Source organism: Pleurodeles waltl, chromosome 12 (genome assembly GCF_031143425.1).
Source record: "Pleurodeles waltl isolate 20211129_DDA chromosome 12, aPleWal1.hap1.20221129, whole genome shotgun sequence".
NCBI classification, from domain to species: Eukaryota; Metazoa; Chordata; class Amphibia; order Caudata; family Salamandridae; genus Pleurodeles; species Pleurodeles waltl.
Window position 1 is genome coordinate 708974891 of NC_090451.1, and position 20333 is coordinate 708995223.

Here is a 20333-nt window from a genome sequence, read left to right on the forward strand (position 1 = left end):
CAAAGTCCCGCCGTCAGGTTACCGTTCCGCGGTCGAAAGACCGCGGCGGTAATTCTGACTTTCCCGCTGGGCTGGCGGGCGGTCGCCTTCAGACCGCCAGCCAGCCCAGCGGGAAAGAGGCTTCCACGATGAAGCCGGCTCGGAATCGAGCCGGCGGAGTGGAAGCTGTGCGACGGGTGCAGTTGCACCCGTCGCGTATTTCACTGTCTGCGCAGCAGACAGTGAAATACATGTAGGGGCCCTCTTACGGGGGCCCCTGCAATGCCCATGCCAGTGGCATGGGCACTGCAGGGGCCCCCAGGGGCCCCGCGACCCCCCCTACCGCCATCCGGATCCCGGCGGTCCGACCGCCGGGATCTGGATGGCGGTAGGGGGGGTCGGAATCCCCGCGGCGGTGCAGCAAGCTGCGCCGCCGCGGAGGATTCAATGGGGCGGCGGTACACTGGCGGGACCCCGCCAGTGGTGCCGGTCCGACCGCGGCTTTACCGCCGCGGTCGGAATCCCCATTGGAGCACCGCCGGCCTGTCGGCGGTGCTCCCGCGGTCCTCCGCCCTGGCGGTCAAAGACCGCCAGGGTCAGAATGACCACCTATATGTGATTTTGTTGAATGTTGAACATATTGCTGCAGAGAGGGAGCCGGTCCTTCCGATGCTGAGAGGCGATAAGGGTTGCCAGTGGCCGCAGAGCATCCAGTCGTTTCCAGGCCTGATTAGGGATCTTTCAGATGTGCTGTTCCTTTCTTTCTTTAGAAGAGGGAGTTGTAACCAATGAGTAATATAGGGCCAGGATGACACGCTGTGATCAGAGAAGTAAACTTAAACTGTTTGTCCACAGCTACCTCCAAGATCGAAGGCTCCCCGATCCTCTCCCAGGTGAACAAGCCCAAGCAGGACGATCACAGATCCAGACCCGGCAGGCCGGCAGTAAGTGACTTTACTACGTCTTTCAATACATTTGTTTCAACAGCAGCCCTACCAGGCTCAGTTCTAAAATCAATGTAGAAGCCATGTGTTGTTTTTACTACATCATGCTAAACAAAAGAAGAGTTACCTCTGTAACATGTGATGGTTAAAGCTGTAGCCACTGCTGTTCGTACACTAGAGAGCCAGGAATTCATAAAGGCTCAAATACTTTTTAAGATTAAAGTATTGACTTAAATGTTTGTTCAAAGGGTCTGATTGTTGGCTCTCACATTCCAGTGTCTGGACTAGGGCTATTGTCAAGTGTTTGGCCACAGTAAAGTGTTCAAAATATGCATCTCAGAATGCCTTGGGATGTATCCTCACCCGCGGGCAGTCTCTCAGGGCACTGCTTATTTAACATATACATTTAGTGCATTAGCAAATATATGCATTTAGTTGCTTTAAATCTAACTGAGTACATACAATTATAGTTTGTAGAAGAACTGGTGAAGGCGAGAACCATGAGAAGAAGATCAGTACATAAAAGATGATCAGGCAATTGCTACCTGTTGAGGCCTGTCAGTGGGGGTGGCGGGGGGGGGAGGGTGGCCTGGGAGTCGTGCACAATTGTAAATGTGAAGAGGGTTTTCTGGGTAGTGCAGGCTGGACGTAAAAGATGTGTCTTTAGTTGATAAAGTAATAAGGCAGGGTTGGGGTTTACTGTGTTCTCCTGTTCTCATAGTGACTACTAACAGGATGGCTGATTGAGCTTAAAAAGGCCGAAATGGTTGATAAGTAATGTTCACTGTGGCCACAGCAAGGCCTTACTTGGCCAATAATAAACAAAATAGGAAAATATCAGATGAAGAAGCTTGTAAGGGTTGGATATGATGAGAGGAATACCATACAACAAACTTGGCCAAGCGTCATGTATGTATGATTTTGGTGGAATAACGCCTGGCTGGTGGAATGACACTAACTACTTCAGAAGGAAGAGCGAATCCCGCTCAGTCTCCACGCATGAACATGTATGGTGTTCAGGTTCGGGTGTAGAACTCTGGCCTGTTCTGCAATAGGAGATTCTCCCATAAAGGCAGCCATATTGGAGGACAGATGCTCATGGCACACATTCCAGATACCACAGTTTGCTAGCCCTGTCCAGATCCACAAGGGTGACTTTGCTCTGGTCTTATGTTTTCAACACTCAGGAAGGAAAAGTAGAGGCAGAAAGGGGTATAATAGTCCCGTGCCCCAATGCAGGCTAATGACACCTCCAAAGGAATGGAACTTCGCATGATCCACATGCAGGATGCAAGAGGCCAAGAGGTCCAAAACCATAAGAGCCGTTGTCTCTGAGATTGAGGTCAAAGGTTGAAACATCAGAATTACAGCCTGAATGTCCTGGACTCCTTGAGGTGGAGGGATAGCTCGGAAGAGTGCCATATCCAATATGGCTCCAGTGAAAGGGAGCCTCTGGGAAGGAGTCAGGTGTGACTTCGGTACATTGATGGAGAAGCCCAGCGATGTCGACAGAGCAGCCATCATCTGGAGATGATTTGCAACAGTTTGAGGCAACCCCCACTTTTCAGTAGCCATTCTTTGAGGAATGGGAATACTGGTATTCCCAACCACCTCAGATAAGCTGAGACCACCACCATCATCTTTGTGGACACCTGCGGTGCACTATTCATGCCAAAGAGAAGAAGGGAGAACTGAAAGTGTTCCTAGCCCACCTTAAACTACAGGTAGTGCTTGTGGGAATGAAGAATAGAAATGTGGAAGTATGCATCCTGCCAGCCCAACGCTACCATTGAGTCTCTCGGATCGAGGGCAGAAATAACTTGGGCCAGGGCGAGCATTTTGAATTTGCCTTTCCTTGAAAAGAAGTTCAGGAGACATAGATCCAAGATGGGGCGAAGCCCTCCATCCATTCTCAGTATTAGAAAGTAACAGGAGTAAAAACCAGTCACAGTTTCTGAAACTGGCACCCTCTCCATTGTTCCCTTGGCCAAGATAGCTAGAAATGTTCCTTGGAGTATAGACAAGTTGTCCTCTGGGAGATTTTGTGGTGTAGGTGGCATGTCTGGAGGATAGGTGAGGAGGGGTAGGGAGTAACCTTGCCATGATCTGGAGCACCCATTGATCCGAGGTAATGCTACTCCAGCCAGAGTTAAAACAAAATAAAACCTTCAACTGGGTGATCGTGGGATGTCAAGGTCCAATTAAAGGTGTTTTGGTGTGGCTGCTGAAGGGTGGCTTGCTTGTTCTGTGGCACAGACCTCAAACTCAGAACAAGGTCAAGAAGAACAGTTGGCATCGAGGGCAGATCTGCAACGGTAGCTCCGCTGGACGCCCCCTTTCATCATTTGGGCCCAAAGGCACACAAGAACGACCTGGTTTAGCACCAAATATTTTCTCCAGATGGAGTTGTAGCTGTTGGATTTGATCTGGCGTTGCCACCTGATCTGAAGGAATCTGGAACGGTGTCAGAGCCGGACCTGCAAGAGAGGAATGGCTCTGTGGCTTAGAAGTACCAGGTGTTTCACGTGACTGCGAGTAGTGCTGGTGATGCAACCCAGGAAAACCATGCTTGGACCTCTTATGATTCTATGGCTCCACTTTGACTTATTTGACTTGGAGGAGGTCTGATCACGTGAACAACCTCGAGAACAAGAGGGAGTCCTTGCGACGGTAATGCTGTTGGCTCCGATCTGGAACAGATCTTTGATTTCCACATCTCGACGACGGATAACTTGGCCTCATGTTCACGGATGGCCTTACTGCTCATCTTGACACACAACTTCGAGTCGGAGCCAAGACACCAGAGACAGTTGTCATAGGGATCAGTAACTGACATCTCTCGGGGACAGGTTACACATGATTTAAATCCTATTCGTTTAACATGTCATCAGACTAAAGAAAATGAGAAATCTGTCAAATGCCAATCGAAGCTCCAGATCCACGTCAGTTGGTGTGGAAAGAAAGGAACCGATGCCAGCGCGAGCAGGTGATGTGTATATACACTGCCCTTACAACATGTAGCATGTGACGGAGTGGCACGAGTTAGCCTGGCACCACCTGTGATGTTGGAACAAATTGCCATGCAAATGTTTGCGATCCACTCTGATGCCTGGTGATAGTCAGAAGGTGAGGAATCTGCAGTTACATCGAGTCTCTACCAGAAAAGATGTTAGCAAAGGTAAGTAACTTGTTCTGTGGAGTAGGATGCACTTTCATATCCCTGGTTTTGGATAGTTGTGTACACTTTCTATCTAACCCTTAGATTCTCAGGATCCTCCACAAAATGAAGAAACATCTGGCATGATCTTCCAGTCTCCCTTGTGGCTTAAGACGTAGTCCAGGCAGGTCTGTTTCATAGACACTGAGACATGTTGATAGATATTCCGATCTAATTCAAACTGGACACCATCTCCCAGCATAGAACCATGACCAGATACTCAACACACCCCAGTGTTACTGTACTTTGCTGTCTGGTTGTTTCAGTCCTGGAACTCTTAGCATTGGGTATGCCCAGGCATAAGATTAATTTAAACATGACTCTAGCTTGTTTATAATAATGATAAATGCTGTGAAGAGAAAATGTTTTCTATCTTGGCCATGTTCAAGAACATTGATTCTGCGTAAATGTGTGTTTGTGTGATCCTCTCATGTGTACTACACCTAGCTAAGTCAGGCTTGAAGCATTCTTCCCTTCGCCACCCCCAGCTACCCCTTCCTCAGACTTGGTCAGTTTTTGTTTCGAGACCTGTATAAGGATTTAGTTAAGTGGTACTCTCGAATATTTACATCACTTGAGACAACAACTTAAATAGGAATGTAGCACAGTTTTGGTGGCAGCTCATGAAGAAATCTTTTCAATGTATCCACAGGGCATTTATACCAGTGCTCAACTGAATAGCAGCATTCTTTCGATCTGTGACCTCTGCTAGACATGGTTGAGAGATCCAGGCATTTTCTGCCAAAAAAAAAAAACCTTAAATTCTATGTGTTGGAGACAAAGCTGGGTTCAGGGCAAATCCTCGATTCACACTCCATACCCACAATGCTGACATCATTCCGCTTGCACACAAAAGTCCCCTTGCCAGTGCTCTTTCCTCAGGCTTCCTCTGCTGCTGAGAAGACACTGCATTCACTAGACGGCGAGCACTTTTTGAAGTTTTACACAAATTAAACAAGTGTTTTGCCAGTCAGGCTGTTAGAAACGGGGTCTCTAGTTGGCAGACAGTTTACACCCTGTCCAAGTAGGGACCCTCACTCTAGTCAAGGTAAGGGAGATAGCTCATATAACCCCTGCTCTCACCCCATTGATAGCTTGGCACAAGCAGTTACACTTATCTCAGAGGCCATGTGTAAAGTATTTGTACCAAAACACACAGTAACACAGTGAAAACCCCACACCAATTTAGAAAAATAGCCAATATTCATCTAAATCAAACCAGACCACAGCTACAAAAATCCAACATACACAATAAAAGATATGAATTTTTTAAGTAAAAAGAGTCTTACTCCCTAGAAATCAATGGATGCGTTGTTTTAGCACAAAGTACCTTGTGTGCGTCAAAAATAAAACCGCACGGGCAAGCATCAGTCGGAAAAGCAAGCAATGCGTTGATGTCTTACTCGCAAGTGAGCCCGTGCATCAATTCTTTATCCCCCAGGTAAGCGATGCGTCAATTCTTTCCTCCCAGGGAAGGGATGCGTCGATTCTGGACAAGCAACTTCAGGTCTGGTCGGGTGATGTTGAAGATTTTGAAGCCCAGGGTCGATGCATGGAAAATTCCGATGTGCTGTGCGAAGGGTCCGCGTTAAGAACATACGCTGCATCGATTCTCCAGCCGTGAGGCAGGTGCTGCCTCGACTTTTCAGCCGAAGGACAGGCGCTGCGTCAATTTCGATTCTGACTTGCACACAGCTGTGCGAGGATTTTGCCCCGCAGGTTACCAGCTTCCATTTCTAAAGGTCCAGGGACTGGATTTGGCAACTCTTAGCAAGGCAGGACTCTCAGCAGAATAGCCCAGGCACTCGTAGATGAAGTCTTTGATGTCCCTGAGACTTAAGAACAGGGGGCAAGCTCAGTCCAGGCCCTTGGAGAAACTTCACAAGCAGGTTTTCAGAAAGCAAAGTCCAGTCCTTTTCCCTCCTCAGGCAGAAGCAGCAGGCCAGCACAGCAAAGCAACTGGCAGAGTGGCAGGTCCTCCTCAAGCATCAACCTCTTCTCTTTGGCAGAGGTTCCTGTTGATCCTGTAGTAATCTAAAGTTGTGGGGTCAGCAGTCCAATACTTATACTCTTTTCTACCTTTGAAGTAGGCAAACTTACTTCAAAGGAAAGTGCATAAGACCCTGCCTTTCCCTTCCCCTTCCCCAGACAAACTGGTAGGGGGTTGGAGTCGGTATTGTGTGAGGGTTTGCACAGCCCTTTCAAGTGCAAGTGACATCCCCTCCCTCTCACTCTACCCTACGAAGACTCATCAGGCTATGCAGGACACCACTCAGCTCCCTTTGTGTCACTGCCTAGAGTGAATTCACAAACAGCCCAACTGTCAGTCTGACCCAGACGTAGATTCAGCAGCCAAGCAGAGGCACAGAATGGTTAGGCAAGAAAATGCTCACTTTCTAAAAGTGGCATTTTCAAACAGATAATCTAAAAACCAACTATTCTAAAAGCTCTATTTTTTAAAGTGTGAGTTCAGAGACCCCAAACTTCAGATCTCCATCTGCTCCCAATGGGAAAATTCACTTAAAAGATATTTGAAGGCAATCTCTATGTTAACCCACAGGAGAGATAGGCCTTGCAATAGTGAAAACTGAATTTGGCAGCATTTCACTATCAGGACATGTAAAACACATCAGTACATGTCCTACCTTTTAAATACACTGCACCCTGCCCATGGAGGTACCTAGGACCTACCTTAGGGGTGCCTTACATGTCCTGTACTAAATGGGAAGGTTTGGGCCTGGCAAGTGCCAGGTTGATCTGACAGTGCAAAACTGCACACACAGACACTGCGGTGGCAGGTCTGGGACATGTTTACAGGGCTGCTCATGTGGGTGGCACAATCAGTGCTGCAGGCCCACTAGTAGCATTTGATTTACAGGCTTTGGGCACCTTTTGTGCATGTTACTAGGGACTTACCAGTAAATCAAATATGCCAATCATGGATAAACCAATCACTAATACAATTTAGACAGAGAGTATATACACCTTAGCACTGTGTAGCAGTGGTAATGTGCCCAGGGTCCTAAAGCCACCAAAAACAGGTCAGAAAAAATAAGAGGAAGGAGGAAAACATTTGGGGATGACCCTGCAAAAAGGGCCAGGTCCAACACAGACATTTGTAAATTGGTAAAATGGCCCTCTGCTTCCATGTTCACAAGACGCTGCTCTCTGATGTCCAGTTATGGTCTGAGGTTCTGTACAACTGGTGGTGCTCATGAATCTGTTTTATTAAGGGCAGTCTCGTACATACCGCCACAGTGCTGTTGATTCTGGCACTGCTTCTATAGTCCTAATGCAAGATGTGAATCTGTGACAGATCCAGGGCTGGACAAGAGCAGAAGTTACTTGCCTTTAACTAGAGTTGTCCAGTTTCTGTACCTTTCTCACACAAGCTTCCTTCCTCTTCCTTTGGACAGGCGTTGGCCCTTTTACCCTTGCTACTCAGTAAGCCTGAGCCACGGATGCCTCTGGTGGGAGTAGATCACAAACTCACTTCCCCTGTTGATTAGAGTTTCTGCCACACAACAAGGTGGAGCCTGCACTTAGTACACAGCAAAAGCAATGTTAAACGAGTGAGTGTGAGCCCTGTATTGGGCTCAGAGTAGTATCCTATAACATCACATTGTTTGGAGGCTCCCACTGTCCATAGAGTGGCCACCGTTGTCCAGTTAGAGCTGAGGCAGTGTCAGTGGTTCTCCACTATCATGTCCCCATTACGTAATTTCTGAAGCGTCCAATGGGAGTCTAAGCCTGCCTTATATTCTTCGAAAGAGATGCACATTTCGACCATTGAGCTGGCATAGACTCCTGGCATGATGTAACTAGCTCTCCCTTCCATTCCTGGACCGAACACTCCTATTCTCTTAAAAATACATTTTTAAGTGGATTGGAAAGAAGCACTTAGTTTAGCTTTCTCGGCCTAGTTTACTCTACTTGTACGTACACCCTTCTTTCAGAAGACTCCCTTGGTATGCCTCGTCTATGCATTTACAATGTGGTGTAAGGAAGGATTAAAGCATCCACACTAGGGAAGGCAGTGTGTAGTTTTAGGTGTGGGCTGTACGCTGAATGGGCGTTTTATCTCCCTAGTTTCTGTACAATGTGTTTGACTCCTTTCGTACATGCAGGACGTTCTGCAAGTCTGGACGAAGGAACAGTGGGAGTCTCGGTGGAGCACGAGTCCCATAGCATTCAATAATGGGGACGTACATCGTATGTCTATAAGGGCATGATCAGTGCTAGACTTGCCAGACATCCATTCAAGGTACATTTACATGGAGAGTTTCTAAATAGGAGTAATTAACAAAGTACAAATCTGGCTTCGCTCCATCGCTGCTGGACCTACAGAGCACACCTATGGATTAAGCTTAGGTAGTAGGTATGTATAAAATCTGATGGGAAAGCAGTCAGCCTTTTATCTAATTCACAGCTATAGTGTGATGGGGTATTGTCCGACCAACTATTCAGTGACCTTACCCCAGTTCTTAATGTTGCACATTTCTTAGACATCACTCCTATCCCTGACCCTCTGCCTTCCCATTCTATAGTTTGGGAAAATGGCCATTGTTCCCCTAAGTCTCCTTTATACCCATTATTTTAGAGCTTCACAATCTGAAATAATTCCAATGTCTCCCTCTCTGTTTACTCTTTGTCAACCAAACACATGTGAGGGTGAATTAAAGCATCTCCTTTCCCATAAACCATCACCAACGTCTGAAGTTTAACTCGCTGATAATTGTTGTTCGTTAGAGGGGTTGATAACAACTGAATGTGGTGGTCACCTGACATCATTCCTTAGTTGATGCTATCCCTTTGCAAGGACAATTCGTATGCATCTCTTGGTGAAGAGATTGTTGTGGCTGACAAGTATTAGGAACTCGTTGTGGGTTTGCCCAGGACCAGAAATGAATGAACTGTGTGGTGTTTATTGGCATGTATGTGGCTTGTGTAAGATCACAGTCTGTTGAGACTTGAAATTTCACTGTTTCATAAAATGGGACGATCAACCACTGTGCAGCTTTCAAATAATGGAGACTTCACATTGGAGAAGTGCACTCACATGTGAGAATGTGCCCTTTGAAGTGACCCTCTTAGGGGTCAGAATTCTTTGGAAGCTGCGCTGTTTCACAAACTAATATCTTCCCCTTGCTTTTCCTGCATCCTCTCCCTTGTGGCCCCTCAGAGTTATAAGCGAGCCATAGGCGAGGTTAGTGCACATGTTCTGTATGTTTGTGTTTGCGCATGGCTGTCTTGGAGTGTCTTACATTTTTGCCATTTTCTGTCCTGTAGCATACATGTTCTGGCATGTGCTTACCATCATCCTGTTTTCTGTCCCGCTCTTCGGCTTTTGGTGAAAATCCTGTAGTGTTGGTGGTCTTCCACAAAACATTCAGCAGGTAGTCTAGTGGGAAACACAAGTGTGAGAAGTAGCATCTGCATGGAAGTTGAAAGGCACTGTGGTGCCCCCCAAGGGGTAAAGGCAGCAGGAAGCAGCTGAGCCCAACACCCTGTGGCATGCGTAGGAGGTTGTAGAGCAGTATGGTCAGCAGGGTCTTCAGACGTGCTAGAGAAGCGGTGCCTCATCTTTAAAGCTCCACAAAAGTAGTCATTGGCCCTGAAGATTCTTACTTGTAGGCCACACTTTCCCAGTCTTCACTTGGAGATGGTTCTAAATTGAAAAGTTGGTCAGTGAAGATTCCTTTTGGTTACTGTTGTCTATGATCGCAGCCTCTTCGACGTAGATTTCAAGTTTCCTTCTTCTTGTGCTGTTTCCCCAAATTCATGTTTCTTGCTCAAGAGTTTGTGATGATGCACAGAGTACTTAAGGTCTGCAAAGACTGCCTGCATGAACCATAACTAACTTTTTCCTGATTAGGAATGCCTTATAGTGGTAATAGAATTTTTGTGTTTGCTAAACTTTGCCTCTAGAATATTTTCGAAGTAAACTGTCCAAACCTATTCCAGAGAATCCATGATGTTGATTGTTCATTGGCAATCAGTCATCATCATAATGCAGTTTTGGTCACCTGGCATTGGCAGCTGTCATTGCCTTGTGCTAGGCATGGTTGCCAGTGGCCATATTTGAGCTTCTCCAAAGCCTTGCTACTGTGAGCGGGAGCCCATTGCTCTTTACACTAAAATATGGGCATGTGTTCCACGTTCTACTTTTCTTAAATTAGTAATCTTTGCTTATGCCGCCGAGACAGTTCCCCTGCACACAACTCTTAAGAGCCATTACTCTTAACTAAGGTCGGGAATTTGGTGGGTGAAGCTAACCATTATGATTGTGACTTATAAGCCACACAGCTACCACACAGTCCAAATAACCGAAGGAACCATTAACCAAGTGTTAAAGGTACATCACTGGTGGCCCAGAGAATTCAATGAGAGTGAGGGTTGGCTCCCTTCAGGTTAAAGGAATAGCCAGCTGGAACCTGCAGACCTAGTTGTCCTGTATCCACATATAGCTCTCATTCTCTTTGTATAATTCATGCCACATGTTAACTTGATCTATAGTCGCAGTGCTCATTTGCAGACTTTGGTGTCTTCCCTGGGAGTCTCATGTGAGGCGTCTTTCCCTTGTATTTTACTTTTATTTAGTGGTGGAAGAGGGTCCTGGTTTGTGGGAAACAGCAAATGCCCGACTAGAAGGAAAGAGATGAAAAAGTGACCACCTTAGAGGAATGAGTGAGTCTTTCCTACCTATAAAGCTATGGCAGTCTGCTGGGAATAGGGGAATCCACAAAACCTTTAACTATACTTTATTCAGAGGATATCTCTCCGGAGAAGGGTTATGGAGGGGAGAGATGCATTGGTTGCTTTAGTGATGGCTGATCCATATCACACTAACTAGACAGCAAATTGTTGGCAAAACTGTGCTCTTGCTTTCGGTTTGTCCAGTGGGCATTTTGTTTGGTACGTAAATGTTTTAATGCCTCAGTGTTCATTCTGCTCTTCATGTCACGCGGTGTCTTTATGTTTACTTTATCATAATAGCATTTTTGTGGATTTGATTTGCTACCATTGTATTTGCCTTTTCCTGTAAAAGGTAACCTCAGCCCAGTACTGTCATGACTTCCCATGGACCTTTTCAAACCGAGGCTGCCTCTGCTACAGGTAGCCTTGCGGACCTGCAGATGGATAAGAGCAGCTGAACTCCAGTTACGGTAGTGGCTGCCAATACCCACTGGCCAAGCACAAACCGGCCTCTTCTAATCACCTAGAAACAAAAGCTGGTTGCATTCTTGTTACTGAGGCATCTGTTTTGTTTATGTAAGAGATTTGTTACTGTGTCTTTCATTTTGTGCATTTATATGTAGATCCATCTCTCGATTAAGTTTAGTGATTTTTTTATCCATCCTCTGGCTTTTACAGGTTGACTATTTGTATTTAAAAAATATGTTTTCTTTTCTTTTGTGCTGTTGCGGGGTAGGTGGATGTGGGGGCGACCTGGTGCAGAATATCAGTCCTGTTGTTCAGAGATTGCTGATGATGGATAGGACTTAGTCCAGGTGCAGGGAGGTTGCATAGGGGTCTGGAATGTCCCAGGGAGCAAGCTGACCCTGTATTTCTTCATTTGAATAGTCCTGATGCTAGGTTGGACAAATTTCCCAGCTGGAAATGAGGAAGCATGTACAGATGTCACTATAGGAGTAACTTGGGAAACACCTTAGGGATGGATGTGTTTTTGTGTGTGTGCATAGAAGTATTGGCAGGTCCCAGTGGATTACTTGCATCTTTTATGGGTTTTATCAGGAATAGAACAGCTGAAGCTCTCGCTCTTGAGACTGTAAAGCTGAGACTGAATTGCAAGACTGTGGTACCTGCGCCTCCCAAGAATGGAGCAAGCATTGCAATCCCTGTTGCTGTACAGAAATAGTTGTATCCTCAGGTGCGAAGACTCTGCAGCTGTCATTCCAGAGTGCAGTGAAGACATGTGTATGGTTCTACAAGACCTGACACGGATTGTGCAGAATATTGTTAGAAGGGGTCCTGAAAACAAGGTATTGTAGTATTTCTGGATAAAAGATGTGAAGGTAATGATCAAAGTATAAAAATCCATCTGAATGATAGTTGGGGCTCGGATGAGCTGGAATAGTGGGTTCTGGAGCTTAGAAAGTGGCTAGTGTTTGTGACAGGTTTGACACTAGCATCATTTGAGCTCAGGTGATGACATGGGACAGTGTGTTCTCGTGCGTTTGCATGATGAGCACCATCAGCTCTGGAAGAGGGAAGCTTGTACTGCCCAATGACTCATTGTCTTCATCTTTTCCAAAGGATTATGTTCTGTTGAAAGATCGTCCAGAAGATGTCCCCAAACCCCCAAAGAAAGCCATGGACTACTCTTCATCCAGCGATGAAATTGAGAGCAGTGAGGAAGAGGATGATGAAGGAGACACTGACCGGCAGGATGAGAGCAGGGACAGTTCTGGTGCCAGGTAAGAGAAGGTGTGATACAAACACACTTGCCACTCAAACAATTCCCACTCCAAGGTTGGTCTATGCTCTTTTTTTAGGCAGATATAATCAAGCATTGACAAAGCCAATAGGTCTGGGTTATAATGAAATCAGTTTGTGGTATTATTTATGCCTCAGTGGGTGAATGCAAGAACTGGTCAGTGCATAGATGGATAGATTCATGAGTTGAAAGTAAAGTGACTGAGCACATGGATGGTGAACGTCTGTGCATTGTTTAATGGAAGACTGATTGTGTGGATGTAAGCATCTATTCACCCATTGACTCAGTCTTGCTTTCACCTATTGTAGGAAGTTGTCTCTGTATATACAATATCAAATGAGATATAGTGTGCAAAGAGTCCAGGGGTTCCCCAGAGGCTTAACTGAGTCTAAAGTACATAATACTAAAGCTCTCTTTTGTGGTAGTGTGGTCGAGCAGTTAGGCTTATCAGAGGGTAGTGCAAGGCATTTGTTGTACACACAGTCAAGAAATGAGGCACACACTCAATTACTAACTCCAGTCCAATGGTTTTTATATAGCAAAAATATATTTTGCTACTTTATTTCTAGAACCACAAGATTCAAGTTGCAGGTAATTACATTTGCAAGTAAGTATCCAACATATGTATCAGTTCCACTTTGTTTCAATTTGGCAAGTTGTATGTTTTTCGGATAAATGGCAAATATCTGTATTAAAAATTAACAATGCAATTTTCAGACACAGTCCTAGGGGTGAAGAAAAGTTAGCACAGTTTTGAGGTAAGTACAAGATTTACAATTCCAGTCTCCAGGGGTTAGGATGTCCAAAGGTTGGGGTTTAGTTTAACCCCAAACACCCACCACCATCAACATGGGCGGGCTGGGTAGAGGTCAAAGTTGAGGTTCATTTAACATGGGCTCTGTAGGAAGTTGGCTCTTTATGTACTATTTCAAAGTAAGAAATAGCATGCACAGAGTCCAAGGATTCTCCTTAGAGGTAAGATAGTGGCAAAAAGAGATAATTCTAATGCTCTATTTTGTGGTAGTGTGGTCGAGCAGTAGGCTTATCAGAGGGTAGTGTTAAGCATTTGTTGTACACACACAGGCAATAAATGAGGAACACTCACTCAAAGACAATTCCAGGCCAATAGGTTTTTATATAGAAAAATATATTTTCTTAGTTTATTTTAAGTACCACAGGTTCAAAATTTACACTCAATACTTCAAATGAAAAGTACTTCACTTAGGTATCATAGGAACTTTGAATCAGCAAAATAGCATGTACAGTTTTGGCAAAAATGGCAATTAGCTATTTTAAAACTAGACAGTGCAAATTTCAACAGCTCCTGGGGGAGGTAAGTATTTGTTAGTTTTGCAGGTAAGTAAACCACCAACAGGGTTCAAAGTTGGGTCCAAGGTAGCCCACTGTTGTGGGTTCAGGGCAACCCCAAAGTTACCACACCAGCAGCTCAGGGCCGGTCAGGTGCAGAGGTCAAAGTGGTGCCCAAAACACATAGGCTTCAATGGAGAAGGGGGTGCCCCGGTTCCAGTCTGCCAGCAGGTAGGTACCCGCGACTTCGGGAGGCAAACCAGAGGGGTTTTGTAGAGCACTGGGGGGGGGGGGGGGGACACAAGTCAGCACAAAAAGTACACCCTCAGAGGCACGGGGCGGCCGTGTGCAGATTGCAAACAGGCGTTGGGTTTGCAATGGAGTTCAATGGGAGACCCAGGGATCTCTTCAGCGAAGCAGGCAGACAAGGGGGGGCTCCTCAGGGTAGCCACCACCTGGGCAAGGGAGAGGGCCACCTGGGGGTCGCTTCTGCACTGGAGGTCGGATCCTTCAGGTCCTGGGGGCTGCGGGTGCAGTGTCTACCAGGCGTCGGGTTCTTAGAAGCAGGCAGTCGCGGTCAGGGGGAGCCAATGGATTCCCTCTGCAGGCGTCGCTGGGGGGGGCTCAGGGGGGTCAACTCTGGCTACTCACAGGGTCGCAGTCGCCGGGGAGTCCTCCCTGCAGTGTTGTTTCTCCGCAGGTCGAGCCGAGGGTGTCTGGTGCAGAGTGGAAAGTCTCACGCTTCCGGCGGGAAACGTGCAGTCCTTTAAAGTTTCTTTCTGTGTTGCAAAGTTGTTTCTTCTTTGGAGCAGAGCCGCTGTCCTCCGGAGTTCTTGGTCCTTTTAGATGCAGGGTAGTCCTCTGAGGCTTCAGAGGTCGCTGGACCCTGGGGAGCACGTCGCTGTTGCAGTTTTCTCTTGAAGTGGGTAGGGAGACAGGCCGGTAGGGCTGGGGCCAAAGCAGTTGGTGTCTCCGTCTTCTCTGCAGGGCTTCAGGTCACCAGTCCTTCTTCGTCTTCAGGTTGCAGGAATCTATCTTGCTTGGTTCTGGGGGCCCCTAAATACTCAATTTAGGGGTGTGTTTAGGTCTGGGGGGTTAGTAGCCAATGGCTACTAGCCCTGAGAGTGGCTACACCCTCTTTGTGCCTCCTCCCTGAGGGGAGGGGGGCACATCCCTAATCCTATTGGGGGAATCCTCAATCTGCAAGATGGAGGATTTCTAAAAGTCCGAGTCACCTCAGCTCAGGACACCTTAGGGGTTGTCCTGACTGGCCAGTGACTCCTTGTTTTTCTCATTATCTCCTCCGGCCTTGCCGCCAAAAGTGGGGCCGTGGCCGGAGGGGGGGCATCTCGACTAGCTGGAATGCCCTGTGGCACTGTAACAAAGGGGGGTGAGCCTTTGAGGCTCACCGCCAGGTGTTACAGTTCCTGCAGGGGGAGGTGAGAAGCACCTCCACCTAGTACAGGCTTTGTTACTAGCCACAGAGTGACAAAGGCACTCTCCCCATGTGGCCAGCAACATGTATGGTGTGTGGCAGGCTGGCAAAACTAGTCGGCCCACATTGGAAGTCGGGTATGTTTTCAGGGGGCATCTCTAAGATGCCCTCTGGGGTGTATTTCACAATAAAATGTACACTGGCATCAGTGTGCATTTATTGTGCTGAGAAGTTTGATACCAAACTTCCCAGTTTTCAGTGTAGCCATTATGGTGCTGTGGAGTTCGTGTATGACAGACTCCGAGACCATATACTCTTATGGCTACCCTGCACTTACAATGTCTAAGGTTTTGCTTAGACACTGTAGGGGCATAGTGCTCATGCACCTATGCCCTCACCTATGGTATAGTGCACCCTGCCTTAGGGCTGTAAGGCCTGCTAGAGTGGTGACTTACCTATGCCATAGGCAGTGTAAGGATGGCATGGCACCCTGAGGGGAGTGCCATGTCGACTTAGTCATTTTCTCCCCACCAGCACACACAAGCTAAGACATGCTGCAGCCCTTAGAGACCTTCCCTGGCATCAGGGCCCTTGGTACCAGGGGTACCAGTTACAAGGGACGTACCTAGATGCCAGGGTGTGCCAATTGTGGAAACAAAGGTACAGTTTTAGGGAAAGAACACTGGTGCTGGGGCCTGGTTAGCAGGCCTCAGCACACTTTCAAATCATAACTTGGCAACAGCAAAGGCAAAAAGTCAGGGGGTAACCATGCAAAGGAGGCATTTCCTTACAGGCTCCTATGGAGACTGGGGGCACTTTGAATCAGGCCTGCTTCCAGGTACGTACTCGTATCTTCGGAGGGCAGACCTGGGGGGTTTTGAGGAGCACGGGGTGGCACAGGTCAGCACCAAACACACACGCTTGCGGCGCAGGGGCGGCCGGGTGCAAACACAGCGTCGGTCTCCCAATGCTTTCCAATAGAGGGACCCCAGGGGTCACAAAAGATGTTGCAGGCTAAGTCCATGGGTTCTGTCCTGGGAAACCAAAGGCTGGATATGGAGGAGGGCCACCTGCTGTACGTTGCTGGACCGGTGGTCAGATTCCCCAAGGTCAGGGGGCTGTGGGTGCAGTGGTACTTCAGGGAGTCATGTATCTTCGTCCGGTAGCCCATGTTAAATTAACATAATATTTTACCATTGCACCCAGCCAGCCCTGTGTTGCTGGTGTTTGGGGTTAACTTGAACCCCAACCTGTGGATCCCCGGAGACAGGAACTGTAAGTCTTGTACCTACCTTAGACTTGTGTCCCCAACCCACAACCCCCCCCCACCACCGACTGTTTCTGAAAATCACACTGTCAACTTTTAAAACAGATATTTGATATTTATTCGAAAACCCTATAACTTGCCAAATTGAAATAAAGTGGTAGTGATGCATATGTTGGATACTTACTTGAAAGTGTACTTACCTGCAACTTGAATCTTGTGGTTCTAGAAATATAGTAACAAAATGTTAGATGGCATTTGTAGCTACAGATACACATGCTATGCATATCTCTTCTGACATCTAGTGATGGGCTCGGAGTGTTACAAGTTGTTTTTCTTTGAATAAGTCTTTTCGGAGTCACGGGATCGAGTAACTCCTCCTCTTGGTTACAGTGCGCATGGGCATCGACTCCTTTGTTAGATTGTTTTCTTTCCACTGTCGGGTTCGGACGTGTTTCCTCTCACTCTGAGATTTCGAATCGGAAACCTTAAAAAACTAATTTAATTGTCGGTATTGTTTCGATCATGTCCCATCTAGCCTCAAACCGATAGTATTGTCAGAATATAGATTTTGCCATCTTGGGCGCGTGCTCCCAACTCGGGCCTTTTTCCGGCCTACCACTTGGAAGCCTGATGGATCGGACTCCATTTTGATTCTGCCATCGGTGCCACGCGAAGTTTCCCTATTCAGACCAACACTTGGTTTGTAACTTGTGTCTTTCTCCGAAATACTGAGAAGAGGATTGTGAGGCCTGTCAATCGTTTTGATCCAAGAAGACCTTGAGAGATCGAAGAGCCCGAAGGTTAGAGATGGCGTAGAAGAGTACAGAGCATCTTGACGTCATGGAAGAAGAACAGGGGCAGACAGCAGTCTCCATCCGAGATAACGACTCCGAGTAAGAATCAGAAGAGGATACGCCTATCACTGCTGGCCAGCACATGAGTACGTCTGCCCCTACGTCCACATACAAAAAAGTACCGAAGGCCTTGGGTACACCACTGCGGGAAGGCCATGGTTCGGCCCAAAAAAAGACTGTTGTCAACGACCTTCAGGTTCGGTGTCGATTAAGGCCACTCCTCCATCCACTTCGGATTCGAGTAAGTCAGTAAAATGTTCTGCCTCGGACTCCAGTAAGCGTCCTCACTCCTCGGAGTCGAAGCTTCGACACCCTGTTCGCAGCCGAAACAGCCGACTTCATTTTAACGCCCGAAATAGATCCATACTTCGGAACCGAAGAAAGCCTCTTATACAAAGGAACAAGGACTTTAGAGCTGACTCAAGCAAGCCTCGAAGCCAATGCAAGAATCTTACAGATCTTCTGATGAGGACACTGAGATTCAGCCTATACTGAAGGTTATGGATGAGAGACAATCCAGAATCTATATACACAAGGAGACTGGCGAAATTATTACAGCACCTCCTTTAAAAACTAAATGAAAGCTGCCTTTTCAAGAGGAATTAGAGACTGTTCAACCACCAGCAAAAATCCCAAAACAAAAAGAGAAGCCAGTACCTGTCCCTTCTCATTCTCCAGAGCTTTCTTTTTCATCTCCACACAATAGTCCCCCACTGTTGCCTTCTCCAACACACTCACAATATTCTCATGGAGATACAGTGGATCCCTGCGATCCAAATGACCCGGATCCTATTCCAGATAATGATCCTGACTTGTACCCCTCAAAGCCTTCTCCACCAGAGGACACTACTCCATACACGCAGGTGTTTCCAGGGCAGCTGCTTATCATGGGGTGCGTATGCATGCTGAGCCCCTAGAAGAGGATTTCTTGTTCAACACTCAGTCTTCCACTCACTCTAGATACCAGTGCCTCCCCATGTTACCTGGAATGGTCAAACATGCCGACCAAATTTTTAGTGAGCTGGTCAAAGCTAGAGTAATTACTCAGTGTATTGACAAAAAGTGCAAACCTACTCCTACAGACCCAGACAACATCACACACCAAGTTCCTCCAGATTCAGTGGTGGTGAGGGTGGCTAGAAAAAGGGCTAATAGCCAGTCTTCAGGGGATGCTCCTCCACTTGAACAAGAGAGCAGAAAGTTTGACGCCGCTGGCAAAAGAGTAGCCACACAAGCCGCCAACCTATGGCGAATTGAGAATTTGCAAGCACTTCGTGCCAGATATGATAGAGCCCACTGGGATGAGATGCAAGAACTCATACATCACCTCCCAATAGAGCACCAAAAGAGAGCACAGTGGGTAGTAGAAGAGGGCCAAGCCATAAGTGACAACCAGATAAGGTCTGCTCTAGATGTTGCTGATACAGCAGCAAGGAGTGTAAATACTGCCATTACAATAAGAAGGCATGCATGGCTATGCTCTTCTTGTTTTAAAACAGAAATCCAACATGGAGTACTTAACATGCCTTTTGATAAGAAGTACTTAATTTAGGCCTGAAGTAGATACCACCATAGAGAAACTGAGGAAGACTCAGATCGTGGCAAAGCTATGGGAGCATTATACACCACACCATATGGGGGCTCCTTTCGCAAGCCACAGTTTAGGGGGGGATTTAAACCCCAGGAGGGCAGAACCCTGTCTGAGGGTTGGCAGCAGCGGTAGCTGCAGAGAAAACCCCAGAGAGCTGGTTTGGCAGTACCCGGGGTCCATGCTGGAGCCCCATGGATGCGTGAGATTGGCACCCCAATACCAGATTTGGCATGGGGCGACAATTCTATGATCTTAGACATGTTACATGGCTGTATTCTGAGTTACCATTGTGAAGCTACATATAGGTATTGACCTATATATAGTGCACACGTGTAATGTTGTCCCCGCACTCACAAAGTTCGGGGAAATTGGCCTGAACTATGTGGGGGCACCTTGGCGAGTGCCAGGGTGCCCTCACACTTAGTAACTTTGCACCTAACCTCCACCAAGTGAGGGTTAGACATATAGGTGACTTATAAGTTACTTAAGTGCAGTGTAAAATGGCTGTGAAATAACGTGCGTTATTTCACTCAGGCTGCAGTGGCAGTCCTGTGTAAGAATTGTCTGAGCTCCCTATGGGTGGCAAAAAAAATGCTGCAGCCCATAGGGATCTCCTGGAACCCCAATACCCTGGGTACCTCAGTACCATATACTAGGGAATTATAAGGATGTTCCAGTGTGCCAATCAGAATTGGTGGAAATGGTCACTAGCCTGTAGTGACAATTTTAAAGGCAGAGAGAGCATAAGCACTGAGGTTCTGGGTAGCAGAGCCTCAGTTACACAGTTGTCACTACACAGGTACACACATTCAGGCCACAAACAATGAGCACTGGGGTCCTGGCTAGCAGGATCCCAGTGAGACAGGCAAAAACAAACTGACATTCATGAAAAAATTGGGGAAACATGCCAGGCAAGATGGTACTTTCCTACAGGAACCACTGGACTCTGAGCCCACTATATCATTTTTTATAGTATATACAGAGCCAGCTTCCTACATCTACCCATAATACTACATAAAATACCACATTCTTAAAATCAGTAGTCAGAAAGAAGAGGCAATTTTAGTTATCCACACCACTACAGACACACATTTCGTTTTTAGCCAGACCAATTGTCTTTGTCAGTGCGTATTTATAAATCCAACTGAAAGGTTGCATTTAAGTTAGCCTTGAAAAATTATCCTAAAATACCTTATCTTTTATTAGTTGCTTTTCTTTCTGAGATGGTCTGTAGTTCAACAACCAATCAAGGTTATTTCTAAAAACACAACTCGCTTAAA

At 46.7% G+C, this 20333-nt stretch overlaps 1 protein-coding gene across 7 annotated transcripts in view; it reads left to right on the forward strand.

The window, feature by feature from the left end:
• The window catches only part of MINK1 (misshapen like kinase 1), a 503992-nt gene that overhangs the window by 385665 nt on the left and 97994 nt on the right, over positions 1-20333 (forward strand). For all 7 annotated transcript variants that reach the window (XM_069215741.1, XM_069215740.1, XM_069215743.1 and 4 more), the window contains 2 exons: positions 835-923; positions 12418-12578. In XM_069215741.1, coding sequence (XP_069071842.1) covers positions 835-923; positions 12418-12578 — 250 coding nt within the window. The remainder of the gene's footprint in view (positions 1-834; positions 924-12417; positions 12579-20333) is intronic.